General features: G+C 37.9%; 1 protein-coding gene across 3 annotated transcripts in view; it reads left to right on the forward strand.

The window, feature by feature from the left end:
- LOC133533762 (microtubule-associated protein Jupiter) overlaps window positions 1-12,805 on the forward strand; it is a 175,107-nt gene extending 162,302 nt beyond the window's left edge. For 2 of the 3 annotated variants that reach the window (XM_061872814.1, XM_061872807.1), the window contains exons 2-5: window positions 7,196-7,346; window positions 8,124-8,262; window positions 9,307-9,399; window positions 11,397-12,805. In XM_061872814.1, the coding sequence (XP_061728798.1) occupies window positions 7,196-7,346; window positions 8,124-8,262; window positions 9,307-9,399; window positions 11,397-11,530 (517 nt within the window). In that variant the 3' untranslated portion in view covers window positions 11,531-12,805. The remainder of the gene's footprint in view (window positions 1-7,195; window positions 7,347-8,123; window positions 8,263-9,306; window positions 9,400-11,396) is intronic. The other variant, XM_061872823.1, reaches the window with a different exon arrangement.
- The last annotated feature ends 2,336 nt before the right edge of the window (window positions 12,806-15,141 follow it).

Consider the following 15,141-nt stretch of genomic DNA (forward strand, 5'->3'; position numbering starts at 1 on the left):
CGTATGAAAAAGCGTGCCTACATACAATGCTATTCTTAAGTTTCTAATATATTTAGAGCCTTACAAGTTACAACCGGGTGTGGTACTGTTAGTTCAGCTCAACGAGGTTACTGTAGCATTATTGTATGATTATTTGAAATGGAAATGCCGGTGAAAGAACATAGGACGCCGCGTAATTCGAGCCCAGCCGGACAGAGAATGTGTAATTTCATCCAATTCGTTTTTTTAACTATTTGAGCGTGCAGCTATTCGAATCTCACTCACAATCGAAAGGTGAGACTGTGAAGAGATTGGTCAATTATAAAATTACTACGTACTTACTCTCGTTCACGACTCTGATTTCTACATTTCCGCAGACGCCCGTTGAGAAATTTAACGTTGAAAATAACACGTAGCTAGTCGTCGGGTGACGTGAAATAATGCAGCTTTCACGTGCGCTGACGTATTTAGAAATAAAAGCAAAATTATATTCAACATCTACTCGTTAGCAGGTATCAGCGCTTAGTCAAGTAGGTTTAGAGCTCTCGCTTCGTTACTGCACTTTATTTAAAGAATTCTCTCCAATGCAAAGTTTCAACTTTCACAAATGCACCGAAACATTGTCAAAATATCAAAGGAAATTATTTACCTGATTTTAATTGCATGCGTCCAATCATAAGAAAATTTATGGCTATATTCGAGTGCATACGGTTTCAACTAACTAGGTAACTGTCGAGAGATGATTACATTGAATACGTGCATACCAATGTCATCTACCTGCATATTACAGTGCAATAAGGCGCTAATCACTTGAAGCTGGATTCACACTTGACTGGTTTTTGCATAAGTTGATAATGAAACGTTGCGTTTCGCGCACGATCGTCGCGGGCGCCCATGCGAGCGACATACATACAGCGCTCCCTCAGCTGGATCGCTCATAATTTCCATATACCTAGGCGATACTATTAAATTATCATAGCTTTGGTTGTTTTACAAGACAATAAGAGTCTAAAAATAAATTAAAGCTGCTGTAATGCATGTCGTATGAAAACTACTTATATTTGTCAACTTTTATCAGGTTTTTGCAATTTTGCTTTTGCTCTCTCTTTTTGTCTACTTTCTCTAGTAACATGCGATAGCAAAATATATGTCCATGTGATAGTTGTATTGTAGTGCGTCAACTTCGGTCATCGAAATCGAAGTGAGATAAAAAAATAGACCGTCATCAACATGACTGCAAGTCAGTAGTAGGTAGTCCTTCCTTTAAAGTTTCTACTTGGAGTGCGTAGCCAACATCCAAATCGTTTACGCTCCGTAGCGAACGAAACGCAAACGCAACTGTCACTGTCGCACTAATCTGGAAGAGTGATAGAGAGAGAGAGAGAGAGAGTGATAGAGAGAGAGAGAGAGAGAGAGAGAGAGAGAGAGAGAGAGAGAGATGACTACGCTATGCTACAGACCGTTAATGATTAGCATGTTGGCTAAGCACCCTGGGCTTCATGTTTGTAGTCTGATAGATAGATGCTCACAAAACCCACGCGTTGCTGGGTCTATGGGGACACGTTTTTGACGTCTTATCGGTTGTATCATGTGATACCCGAGAAACAAGACTCAATCTGATAACGCAGATGGTGTAAATCTTACGTTTGCGTGTTTGTACCAGTCCTTATCGGTGCGACAATTCCAAACCTCTTAGATAGGTTATCTGCTAGTGCTTTTACTTATACCTAAGTGGGTAAATCAATACGGCGCCCCGGGCGTTATCTGACCATGAGGCTTACAAATTAACTATGCAAATCGAGTTTTTTTATTAACGACTGACGTGTAAAGGTTTTATTTAAAACGATCTTATTAGGGCTTAGATTTACACAAGTTAAAACCTTACTTTTGTTTTTTAAAACATGAGCTTTATATTACGAACATTTTCTAAAATGTCAGTTATACAAAAAATACGACATCTAATATACTTACGGGTCATTTTCATAAATGTTGGTACCCAACGTTGTAGCCTACCTCGTCTTATGTATAGAATATGTATAAGTAAGAAAATATAGAAGATTGTCTTAACAATTGACGGAATATATATATTCTATTAAAATAATAAATTTAGAGAAAGTGGTTTAACACAAAACCTATCTAGAAACTTTAAGAGTAAGGTAAAGCTAAATTGTAGTTTTTATATTGAATATTTACTTGTTTTTATCAAGAACAAAAGACATGAAAATATGAACACGAAATCTATCGATAGAAAAATAGAAACAGGAATACATGTCCATTCCTAATTTATTTTCAGTTGTAGGTACACTGTGTTTTTACTCAAGACCGTTAGCTCCGGCGTATGGTTAAATACAGGTAAGGAAACACTAAATGACATGGTAAATTTTCGCAAATTTGGGTTTTTTTTCATACAATATGTATGTAAATGTATCCACGATGACGCGCAGGCACGCGTCTCCGTGAATGTCACGATCGACAATACTGGCCAATAATATTTCACCTTTGTATTTTTTTTTATGAACGTGTATAGAGTAAAAAATATAGGTTAGTTTGTAGATTGCATATTTTACTAGTCATTTTATACAAATAAATGATGAATGCAATGAAATATTGTGAATTACAATAGGGGACTCAGCATATTACTACTTTTTTCTCATCGTTCGCACAAAGAACTACTACTAGACTAACAAAAGTAGTGAGGTGCAAATCACTTACAAATCAATACCGCTTTCTATGACAAATCAACTTAATTTAAAGCTCATGTACGTTATCCTACATACCATATTTTTTTTATATTTTTTTAAACTATCACTTACAGTCAAGCTACACATGTTAAAAGGAGTGACATTATATAAATATTGAGAGTAACAATTTGATTGTACAATGCAGCAGTACAATTTAACTAAAGCAACACACAAAGCAATTTTAAACACAAGTATGTTTTCAGTGTAATTGAGGTAAAACGTTAAAACCCGCTCGATGGCCTAATCTTCCGTCGCCAGTTTCGCCATATCTTTTGTTTCCCTATAAATTCCTAGCTTTAAAAATGATAAGTTGATTTGAATATTGAATGACATTGAGCATATCTTGGTCGATAGACATTTTTATTTTAAGTGTATGAATGTGGGATTTATAAATGAGAGGTGCCCCCGCCCACTAAGAAAGAAAAATTTCCCGATTAATTAGTAATCTGGGTTGTAAATTTATTGGTCACTAAGCGTTTTAGAAAGTTGATTAAACTTTTATACAGTAAATCGTAAATGAACGTTATAAATGTTAGTGACGTCACAATACGGTCGTCGGGAAAGTGCAAATCGTATGTCCAGCTAATGCATTGCCTTTCATTTGCAAACGAAGTTTTCTCTTGTCGTCGCATATGATAAGAGTTACGCGGGCTTTCATTGCTGTGGGTATCATTACCGCGGTCTCATTACTGCCAGCATTTTTAGAGCAAAACCGCAGTCCGCAGAGGCGTAAACCCATTACTCGAGCAACCGCTTGTGATATTGAACACCTAGTCAGCGGCGCACGCGCCTAACTAGCGACACTATCGCCGCTGTGATCTCGTAACTCACATCCACGTCAATTCCGTCGAATCCTAAATATAGCTGGTTATTTATTTCTCCCTACTTTAAACTACACGTTTACTTCGAGTATGGTAATTTAACTAATAAGCCCTGAGCTTTCCAACCATTGTTTGTTCATAATTATCATTAAGCATGCATATTGCTTGTTTAAAGAGAATGTAAACTTCAACGTTTTATGGAAAAACAAACCTTTATAATCACAACATCGTTCCCTTTTAAACAGAGGAATTTATTATTATCTTCCGGCCAGCCCTTCCCTGTCTTATGACAGCTGCTTATTTTTGTAGCTGAACCCCGTCTGCGTTGTTTCTTTTAGTTGCGTGTGGCGCATGCAGCATATATGTATATTACTATTAAGCAATTTGCTCTCACACGCTTTCTTCCCGTAGCTAATTATAGGAGCAGAGACGTACGGTTTGTTTACAAGATTTATAATTAGAGTTCGTGTGAGCTGGATTGTAATCATCGTCGAAAGATAGCTGCACTTTGGTGCAATAGCCCGACGTATCAACAAACTCTGTTTTCAATCAAATTCTGTTATCATTTCCGTGGTCGGGTGATTGGCACAGACGTGCGGGAATGGCACGGCTTAGGATGGTTTCGCACTAGAGATTGCTAGTTACGAGAATAATTGGCAAGCGTCAGTTTTTTCACTACTCTTATTAAAATAAATATATTACAGCCGAGGACGTAAAGTATTATAATTCAAATAGAATAATAGCTATTGCTATTCTAAATTCAAGTATCGATGATTTTTTTGGATAATAAAATCAATGTCACACCTTTTAAGCCAAATACTTAGTTAATTTTTTTATAGAGAAACGGTTTGCCTGGTCATTACGACGTCAGCTATGCATTAGGGTTGATATGTAGACGCAAGTCGCTGCTCGTAGTGTATAGGAGATCTAATCTACGGCAGCCGCGTCGCACGCGCCGGCCCGCGGCTGCGCCTACGGCCCCCATTACGGCTTCAATCTCGCAGATAACTCGCACGTCGAAGTGTGCTCTTACGCGACGCTTAGTTGTAATCAGGGAACTTGATAGCGGACTAGCGGAATGATAAAATGCCTAGGCATTTCTAAATTGATGGCTATTTTTAAATTGTTTTCAGGGAGGTTTCACCTTCCGCTTTGACTACGTAATATTTGTGCAAACTTCGCGTTCCAATTCCAACGGATGGAAAATATATCATATTTGTGTAGACACTTACTCCCGTTCCACGATTCTGGTGTAAAATTATGTGAAAAGTTGGAAATAACAGTCTTAATGCTCTCAGGTACGATATAGACAGTTTCCGCACTGGTGCGGTATTGATTCTCCCATCTGCGTGGAAACGCGATCTGGAACGATAGCTACCAACTCCTTTGCTGTCCACACATGTCAGTGTCACAATTGTAACATTTACTCTTGATTGATTTTACTTGATCAACTTATGGTATGCTTGGTAGTACATAATAAACTTAGTTACAAGATAAATATACGTGTATACTGCACGGTATTTGTAGATAGTTATAGGTATGTAGGTAATTGAGCTAGTATCAGTCTTTAGAAAAATTCACCTGATAGTGGCTCTATAATAATCTGTTCTGGTAATAAATAATTATAGAACAACTTAAATTTGCTACACTATATCATTAGGGTCATAAAATCATTGGTAAATTACAACTTAATTGATTAAAGCTGGCGCCGAATGTCTGTAAATATTGCCAGGTTGGTTAACTAGTACTTCAATTACTACTCTATCTAACTACAACTTACTTCTAAAAACGAATCCATCAATAAACAACCTGAAATAATGGCTTTTAAAACTTACTTATTAATAATATAGTTACGCAAAAAGAATAAAAAAAAAATATTATAAAAGAAAGAGGAAACCAAGCCTCACAATAATATTGTTGTTGATGGTAAGTATCGCAGGCGGGGACCAACTTGACCGCCACCAACGAAAATACCCACCTAAGTAAGATTCTGCTAAAAGGTGAACTTAACAACCAACAACCAAAATGACTATCCCTCTGTTGGTCCCCGCCTGCGATACTTTTAAGTACCCCCAAAACATCCTATAACACTCCCGTGATCAAGACGAATCTAACGATACCTCATACATCAAAATCCATCAAGCCGTTTAGGCTACAGGAGGCCAGAAAGAAACAGACATACATACATACATACATACATACACTCGAAAAACATTACCCTCCTCCCTTTGGCAGTCGGGTAAAAAAAAATAGGTGGTTATCGTTTTAGTAATTGAACGAACATTAGAACGTTAGCAAGTTAAGCAACTACCCTGAATGGCTCTAATCGTACCCCAGCACAAGTGCTTCCACTTATAAAACCGCACATTTGCGCTTCGGAACGTTATCTCGCCATCTTGCCGCGCCGCATTACCAACACAATTTGCAGGGAAATTTATAAACGCGGCGCAATCAAGGAATGGGCTGGCTTGCAGTGCAATAATTCCTTGGCCCGCGATAAAAGGGACCTGGTATATCGGTAATTGGTGTCGAGTAACACTGTTATATTATTATCTATTAATTATAGGGAGCGTGCATGAACTGTAGGAGGCAGCACAGGAGCCGTCAGATTTTTGGCGCGAGGCGTAAATGTGATGTTTATTGTTCCGATGTAGCCCACAAGATGGCAGAATCTACTATGCACAAGAAAACACGTGACGTGTAAATGTACATGTTTATGGTTCCGATTCAGGCCACAAGATGGCAGACCCTCCAACGCGCACGATCCCTATAAAGTGTTTAAAATAGAGAACATACTGTACCTACTAGAATTTAGAACGAATCATCTAACATAGGTATTCTTTTAAACAAAAAAGTACTAATATTAATATTCTGTAAATATTTATAGTATGTAAGTGTTGATTATCTAATGAGAAAAAAAATCTAATGGATTTTCAAAGACGTCTGATGCAATTTAACACTATTTCCAACATTGCGACGGAATTGCGAATTGATTTTATTAGTTTGAACACATCGCGTGCTCGATCCCTTGCACGTAGATTTTCCGGCTTAAAACTTTGCCATTGAAATGATTTTTATGGCTTTTTACTATGGAGTTATTGATTTGTGGTTTCGTGGATAGACAGGGGTGGCTTCTGACTCGCCAACTGTCTCTAGCGTGAATCAAGCTATAACAGACTCTTTGTCAAAAGTAATAAAGACCCCAAAGATATATTTTATTATTTGTCGGTATACAACGGAAGTGCCCTTCCCATATCTGCATACCGTCATTACTTAATGATGTCCGCGCGTGTCCAGTTACAGGGGAACTAATGCACGCCAGATGAGGGGTTGGGTATTAATAATAGGCCGGTTTGATTTCAACAACTAGATAGGGGTTTTAACCCATTGAATTTGATTTTAAAATATTTTATTTTAAACCTACATTAATCTAAATATTTAAGTAAACAGAAACAGTAAAAGCTGGAATAATTAAAATATAATAAATTTTATTAATATCGGGTCCAATGTAAAAATGAAACTGAGAATTCCTTTTCGATGTGTCGCTTTCCTAAGCCGAAATAACCATATTCTCAAAAGTAAATGCTACCTTAAGTTATTTGTCAGTCAGCGTAGCGAAACCATAAGACTAAACCGTTGTGTTCTCATTTCCAGAGTGCCTAACGCGCCCAAGAGCTGCATCGCCGAGATCTTCAGCTCGGACGCCGTGGACAGCAGCCCGGTGAAGAATGGCAACGTGCGCCCGCGCGCCGTGCGCGACACGCCCACCCGTCCGCGCGACACTCACTCCAGACTTTTCGGACAGGTGATTTTTTTAGTTTTAACTAGCTTGGTTTAACGTAGATACACCAAGGTAGATAGGTAGGTGATTTATGGGTACTTAATTGTATCTACATCAAGCATGTCTTCCTAGAATTACCTAACTTTCCATGTCCACCTATCCTGCGTAGGGATTTATAGTGTGCTCTGCGTGCTAACTTGCTAAGTAAATAATGAAGTTTATCAATCGCTTTGTAGATATACCTATCAACTTTGTGTTGATTGTAGGGCATAAGTCCACTCAAGTATGCGTCTCGTCCTTTTTTTTCTGTCAGAGACCCGCTTGGCGTAAAAATAACGCTATCGGTTACGTTCAAAACCCACAACCTCCTCCTGCTCCTCCGGAACCTTATACGTTAAACTGCTGTCAGTTTACCTAATAGGTACAAATAATCGAATTTAAACTGTCGTGGGTAAAGTAACACTAACCTAATTATATGGATTAACTCAATGTTTAGTCATTCGAGTTTCAGTAGTACTCGGCGCGCGGCTATTGTGAACACTACTCAAATGGATGCCTAGGCTCTCCGAAACATGTCGCGCGAATGACTAAAAATACGTAAACAAAACCGTATAATTAGCAGTGTGGGAACAAACACTTCATATACAAGGCGCCGCCATTTGGGCGAAAAGATCAACATCGTCCCGACCACGTGGTCTATAAACTCCCAATGTTTTAACTAGGTACTTTCCCATCCTACTAATTTGTTGGGTTGTCTCTAAATTTTCATAAAAAAACTTATGAAACACTTAATAATTTCAGACCGCAGCAGCCCACGTGACCCCCATGGTGACCGACACCATCCGCAGCAACATCAAGTTCGGCGAGCCGACCATGAACGGCGGCAGCCCCTCGCACTCGCCCAAGATGAACGGCAGCGCCTCCTCGACGCCCAGCCGAGGTGAGACGGACGCCGGGGAACACTGTGAGTTCATTCAGTTGTAGGCACGTTTCGCACGGCTGCGCTGGGGATGGCGGGTTATAATACCTACGGAGTTAAATGTGGAATGGAAGGCGTTTTATAAATGCACTAGATATACCCAGGTCGATTTCCAGGACATCTTTAAACTATAGTCCCTGGGATAAGTGCTTTTTAGCCGTGGATATTATTATTTTTTTTGCCTATCAGTCTAAATTGTTTTACTTGAACGATACCTAATCAAACTTAACATAAGATCGTAACACACAAACAATATCTGGTTCAGTGATATTTTCCTGTTTGAAGTCATTCGAACAAACTAATTTTAACGATTGCGGTAAGCTGTATCGATAAAATCTCGCATCATCGTAAACTGCCGCTGCTCAATTCTTAGAAACCGTGTGTCGGCCTTCGATATTATCCATTCCACATTAAGCCCATCTGCAGTCATACTAGAACTGAACACAAACCTTTTTTGTTTCGGATATCCCGGTATGGCTGTAGTTAGGTACTCCATAAACAGAAAAGCTCTTTGACAAAGCACGCTAGGAACTGACACGCTTCTAACCATGCCTGACATTAATGCATAACGATTAATAACGACGTATAACGACGACGACACACCACACATTTTAAATGAAACAAGGTTTTTAATAAACAAAGAATCATACTACAGATAATAAAGCTTGCATTGAATAAGAGCATGAATGCACATAATGCATTGTGTAATCAGCAATGCACTCACAAAAATAACCTCACTGTTTAGTGACCTCACTGTTTAGTGTGTCGGGTGTTTCACCCGAGTGTACGTGAAAACCTATACATATAACTAACATCTTCTCTATCAATCTACATGAATAGGTAAATTTGTTTAGGAAAGAAAAAAATACGTAATGTTGGTAATAGAATACCATGTCTAAAAGAATTTGATAATGAATTCTAGGTAAAATCAAGAAAAACGCAGTTACACTTGCACATGGTTCTTTGTTAGTTCGAATGAAAACCGTTTGTTCTGTAAATGGTCAGCATCGTTCACGCCGCCCAAGAGGAATCCAGTGACCGGAGATGGGGTACTGCTGCAGCCTGCGCGACGTCGGCACCCGGCCGCCGCCCTGCGAGGTGCACACCCCGACCTCGAGCCCCAACCCACCCACCGCTACTACACTACCGACTGGCCCCCCAAACCTGCCCAATACTATGTACACTCCACTTCCAAACCCAGTGACACCTACCGACAGACTCCTTATACTTTGCTTGGATTGGAATCTGACGACCCTGAAAAGGACCATCCGATACTAGACGAAGATTCACTGTCTCCCCAGCCCGTATTGGATAGACATTGGCCACCTTTCCCCGCTCAGCATTATTTGGAACCATCAGATAAAAAAACTCCGTATCATCCGCTACCCCCCTATGCTTTTGTCGGAATGACATCAGCTCTAGGCGAAAGACCAAAACTAGATTACAAATATGATCCTGTGCCGACTCTAGGCAGACTTATCGACCCTTATATTCATGCACAAGCAAATCCGCCACCAAGTCTGTTTAGATATGAACGCGATGGCCCAATACCTGATTTTGCTCTTTTCGAGACTCCCAAGCCACCCGGTCCGTACACACTTACAGGTTTTCCTCCCATTTTCCCAAGACACGTCCCCGGATACCTGTTCGATTTGAAACGGCATGCTGAAGACTTCAGACCTAAGACGTACTATGTAGACTATCTTCGCCGAAGACAGATGGGTGGGTGTTTAATTCACCTTAGACTGAAGGAATGCCATTAATGCACCGCTCACCTGATGAGACACTTGATCAGGGTATTTTGAGAAATGAAGCTTCTGTTCATTGCAAATAAATATATACATAAAATAAGTGTTTGCTGTCAAGGTTCAGTCTGTTTGTATTTTGAATAAACATTTTGTAATATAGACAATATGGTCAAGTAAATACCCAAATATGTTAAAAATATCAAACAGGCAGGATTCCTTCAAGTCTCCAATTAAACACTCAAGCCGTTTTATTCTTTGCTTATTCGTTGATCTTTTTTATTAAGAAATAGTTTGCTGTTGGTCATGCAATTTATCTTAGTTAAGCGTAAATTGTTCGTTATGTAACAGTAATTAAATATTAGGAGGATAAAGAGGTAAAACATTGCTTGTGTCTGTAATGTATTTAATTGTTTATTTATAGACGTGTAAATAGTGACATGTCATAGGTTTTTGCATTACGTAATTTCTTCGCCTATCTTTCGCACGCCTCGTCGTATGTTTTATAGTAATAGTAGTATGGAGATTTTGGCCGGCTGGTGGTATTATGTTAATTAAAAAGCTTTAAATATCTTAATATATTACACAACAAAAATACAATTACCTACTACAATTGAAAGTATTGTTGTTGGTGGTTGTTTTTTTTTTGTAATGTTGGATTGTCTTTACTATTTTGTCATTATGTTTTGGATTGAAAACGTTTAATAACATGTGAATTTTCTCATGTAAGTGAATTATATAATTCTTTATGAGAATAAAGTTCTTTAAACCTAAACCTTAATTGCAATATCAACTAAATATAAAGGTACCTATAAAGGCAAGACAGATTTTTTTTCTTTCCATCGTTGATACATAAACGTTATTCAATCCATTACATTTGAGATGTCTTCATACAGGTAGGTACCTAAATCGATAACGGAAAAACTAATATGTGGAATAGAAAAAGATGTCGCTATATGACATTTTTTTCTCTTTCACATATAAGTTTTTCCTTTTACTATTTCGTAGAAATCAAAATCTTAGTTTATTATTAGTAGTAGGATTTCCATAATCTGAAGGAATGAGATAACGGTTTTCCTAATGATAGCTGTACTATGGAGTAGCTAAATATTAATTAAGAGTATCATTTACGCACACGTAAATTAATTTATTTATTAGCATGTAATAAAATCACTGTTTTATCCCTTGTTACATGTTCTTTTTATAGTTTTTTTTGTTTCAAGTCTAAGTTAGCCCTTTTAAGTTACGAAGTGAAGTTGATTTTCTGTTCATTTGAGTGAACAGTAAATTGCTGCCCCCTGAATTTTATAAATAAAAGTTTTTTTTTACATTTATAACGTGTTTTTACAGAAGGCAACCCGATCACCGGTGACGGCTACAAGTCGCTGAACGGGCAGATCAACACCGTGACGTCACTAAACGGCAACAGCATCATCAACCACAACCGCGTGCCGCCCGGCGGATTCTCCTCCGGTCTCTGGTAGACTGCCCCTACACTCAAATACGACTTATATTTTACCGTCTACCCCCACCTTGTCATAAAAGACAAACATTTTGTAAAAATATGAGATTATTTCAAATTCATTAAGAATTCCTTTACAACTCTGACAAAGAAACATGGTGTGGTATCCACAAAAACAGAAAGTAACATGTCGTGTTTGTTTGGGATTCTTGAAGAATAATTATGGAATAATCTTTATAAAATACTGTAGTTTTCATACATTTACATTAACAATTCCATTAATCAACTAAATTTCAACGACTGCCTGGATATCACGGTATCACCATAAATACCGGATTATAATTAAATATCACAACGTCCATTTAAAACAGAAAGGGTATATGTTGTTAAATAAATCCTTAGCCTATCCCATGAATGATTACTTTTCGAATAATTAAGCATAGATGATTATAGATATTTTTGTAATAGTTACATTATTTCGATAGATATAAATAATATAGATTCGTAGTGTGGGACCTTTGATTTAATAATAACCATGAAATATTATGTCAATAACAATGCTCAGTTTTTTGCGATCGAATTGATGATTAATAGATATTTATTATAATTTCAAAGGTCAACGCAGACTTAAGAACTTGGAAATTATACTCTTCACACTTTAATAATTATTTTAACGCATTGATATTGTGAATTAGGAGTGAGGATACGTATCAGCAATATACCAAAACGAATAGTGCCTTGATTGGAGATGGGGTGAAATTCTATAAGAATCTGTGTGAGATTGAGTAGGCATTAACGTAAAGACAGTGATTATATTATCTATATTTCACGGTATAGAAATAGTAATCATACGGCACTCGGGCTAAATGATACAAATTATATTATAACTTAAACTTTAATATTTGACACTAATTAAGAGTCCTTAATCTCTTTTGTTAAATTTTATTATCGTATTACCTAATTTAAATAGAGGGTTTATAGATTGCATTTATTTTGTCTTTACATGAGTTTATTTTTTTAGTTTATTTTCTACGCGTTTAGAAATAAAATGTAAGAAAATATTGAATTTTGGTCGATTATCTGTTAACAAAATTGGTGATTTTAAGGACCATAGTTTTGTAGGATAATAAGTTGTGGTGACGTTTGTATAAGCCGTAACCACTTAGTGTAGGCATATCAACTTTGTAAAAACGTTTTAATATTCTAGCTAACCTGACCGCATAATCGCAGGCCTAATTATAACAAAACTGTTAATAGATAATAACCATTATTTCAAAATAAAGTTTTTTTAATGATATTTTTTTTTTTATTAGAAGGCAATTTCCCCTGTGCTATGTGCCCTGTGCACGTGTGTATTGTCACAAAGTACCTACCCTTCCACAACTACGCTCCCATGGAAATACATTTCGGCCATATGTATTGTATAGAATACCGGCCCGATTCGAAGAATGATTAAGACACGTGTAAGATCTTGGAAAGATCTTTAAAAGTCCGATAACTAAACGACATGTCAAAATTGTCGTTTATTTCGATTCCGCTGTGATCCCAATAAGATTTATCTAGGATATTTCTAACGTCAAAGTGACATTAGTTGCCCGAATCGAGCTGCTTCTGTCAATTATACGACATACAAACGATATCTAAATGAGAACTTATCTAAACCAGAACTTATCGTATTTCATTCTTCGAAGCGAGCCGTACATCAGTAGAGAGACAAACGCAGAGTTAACAAACGGTGTATTTAGCATTTTTTCAAAGTAATTCCAAAATCTTTTGATTGCCATTTTTCCTTTTTTTTTTCAATACGAAACCAGGCCGCGTAATAGCCAACATGCATATCGTTCACTCTCCGTGGAGAACGAAACGCAACTGTCACAGTCGCACTAATATGGAAGAGTGATAGAGAGAGATAGCTACGATACGCTACGCTACGGAGCATGAACGATTAACGTTGGCTACGCGGCCAGATCATAATATCACGACGCTCATTCTGCAACACTCATAAGTATAATCAGACCAAGCTGACTTGGCAGCGATTTTGACAGCACAGACTGTGCATCTGTTATTTTAAACATCAAACTTATAATAAATTATGACGTTTAAAATAACACTTGTACAGTCTGCGCTGTCAAAATCGCTACCGAGTTAGCTCGGTCGGACTCTATAGGTCCGCCAGCCGAATATTCGGCAGCCGGATACCAAATAGGTATTCGACCGATGGTTAGTCCGAATATCCGTCATCCGTCCAAACAACTATCCGTTGCATCTTTAAATTTCAGGATTTACCGAAACTGCAGCTTACCCCTGTGCTTAACCTTACAAAAAACGTCCAAGTTCCATCCAAGAACCACACAATATTGTTTCTATGATTTGGTTATTACACACTTTTACTTATTTCCAGTAACACCGACTCACGCTTGATCAATTTTCATTATTTGTTGTTATGCATTACTACTATTCTAGCCACCCACCTATAAAAAGGCCGTCCGTTCCACAATATTCAGATTTCTTAGTGTGTTAAATCAAAATTTAATCTGCCCGCCAAGACGAGCCAAGCAAAGCGCAAGTGCACTACCTACCATTGCTCCAAGCGCTTAGTCGTTTTTGTGAACCCTCATAAGTAGGGTTTGGATTATACCAGATAAAAAATCTCGGGCCAAATATTTTGACTAAAGTGTAGAGATTGTGAAGTTAGGACTGGTAGAGTTAGAAGCTTGGCTCTACATGAGGTCTGATAGGTCTTTGACAGTGCGAGCCTTATGGTCTCGTCTTGGCAACATTTTACAAGACAATGTTTTTGGTGGGATTTGATTTGTCTTGGGAAGTTTTGATTCGTGGGCGGCTAGAGAATATATTTTTACATGCTTTTGTTTACTTTCACCTGACCGTTGTCTGTTTGTAATCAAATCTTGCAAGTTAAATTTGATCCACTTCCCGGTTTCCGATTGAGCTGAAAATTTGCATACATATGTAAGTCGGGTGACAATGCAATATTATGGTACCATCGAGCTGATCTGATGATGGAGACAAGAGGTGGACATAGGAACTCTGCAACTGATAAAACAACGCAACCTAATTGTGTTTGGGGTTTTTAGAATTGGCTCGTTGAGTATTAGTTGCTTGTGGAAAGAAAAGTACAGTCAGCGATAAAAGCTTGTACCAAAAATGAATTTTTTGCCAAAAACTTATTTCTACTATCACACCGAGTTTGAAGTTTGTATGTTTAACCGTTATAGAGATAATTACAGGAAAACCATTTGGCTTTACTCTATTGTGGCTAAGTTTTTTTTGAAAGAAAGTACCGATAAACTCGGCAACCACGTGAATGGGTAACCATGTAAGCGAGTGCATGTTTGTGTTTACTACAGAGACCATGCGTCTTAGAGGGTCTGCCATCTCGTGACCTGAATCGAAAGCGAAAACAATTCACGCTTCTAAGCAGGTGCTGCCCCCTACACTTCTGGCTGACTTTATTTTGCACAGTAGTGTCTGCCATCAAGTGGCTTAAATATAAAAATGGAAATCTGACATAATGCGTCGCGCCAATGAATGAGGGCTTCTGTGCTGCTGTCTAGAGTTCCCTATGGAGCTCCATAGCACCAATAGATAGGATACATAGAACAATAGGGAGCG

Source organism: Cydia pomonella, chromosome 2 (genome assembly GCF_033807575.1).
Source record: "Cydia pomonella isolate Wapato2018A chromosome 2, ilCydPomo1, whole genome shotgun sequence".
In the NCBI taxonomy this organism is placed as follows: domain Eukaryota; kingdom Metazoa; phylum Arthropoda; class Insecta; order Lepidoptera; family Tortricidae; genus Cydia; species Cydia pomonella.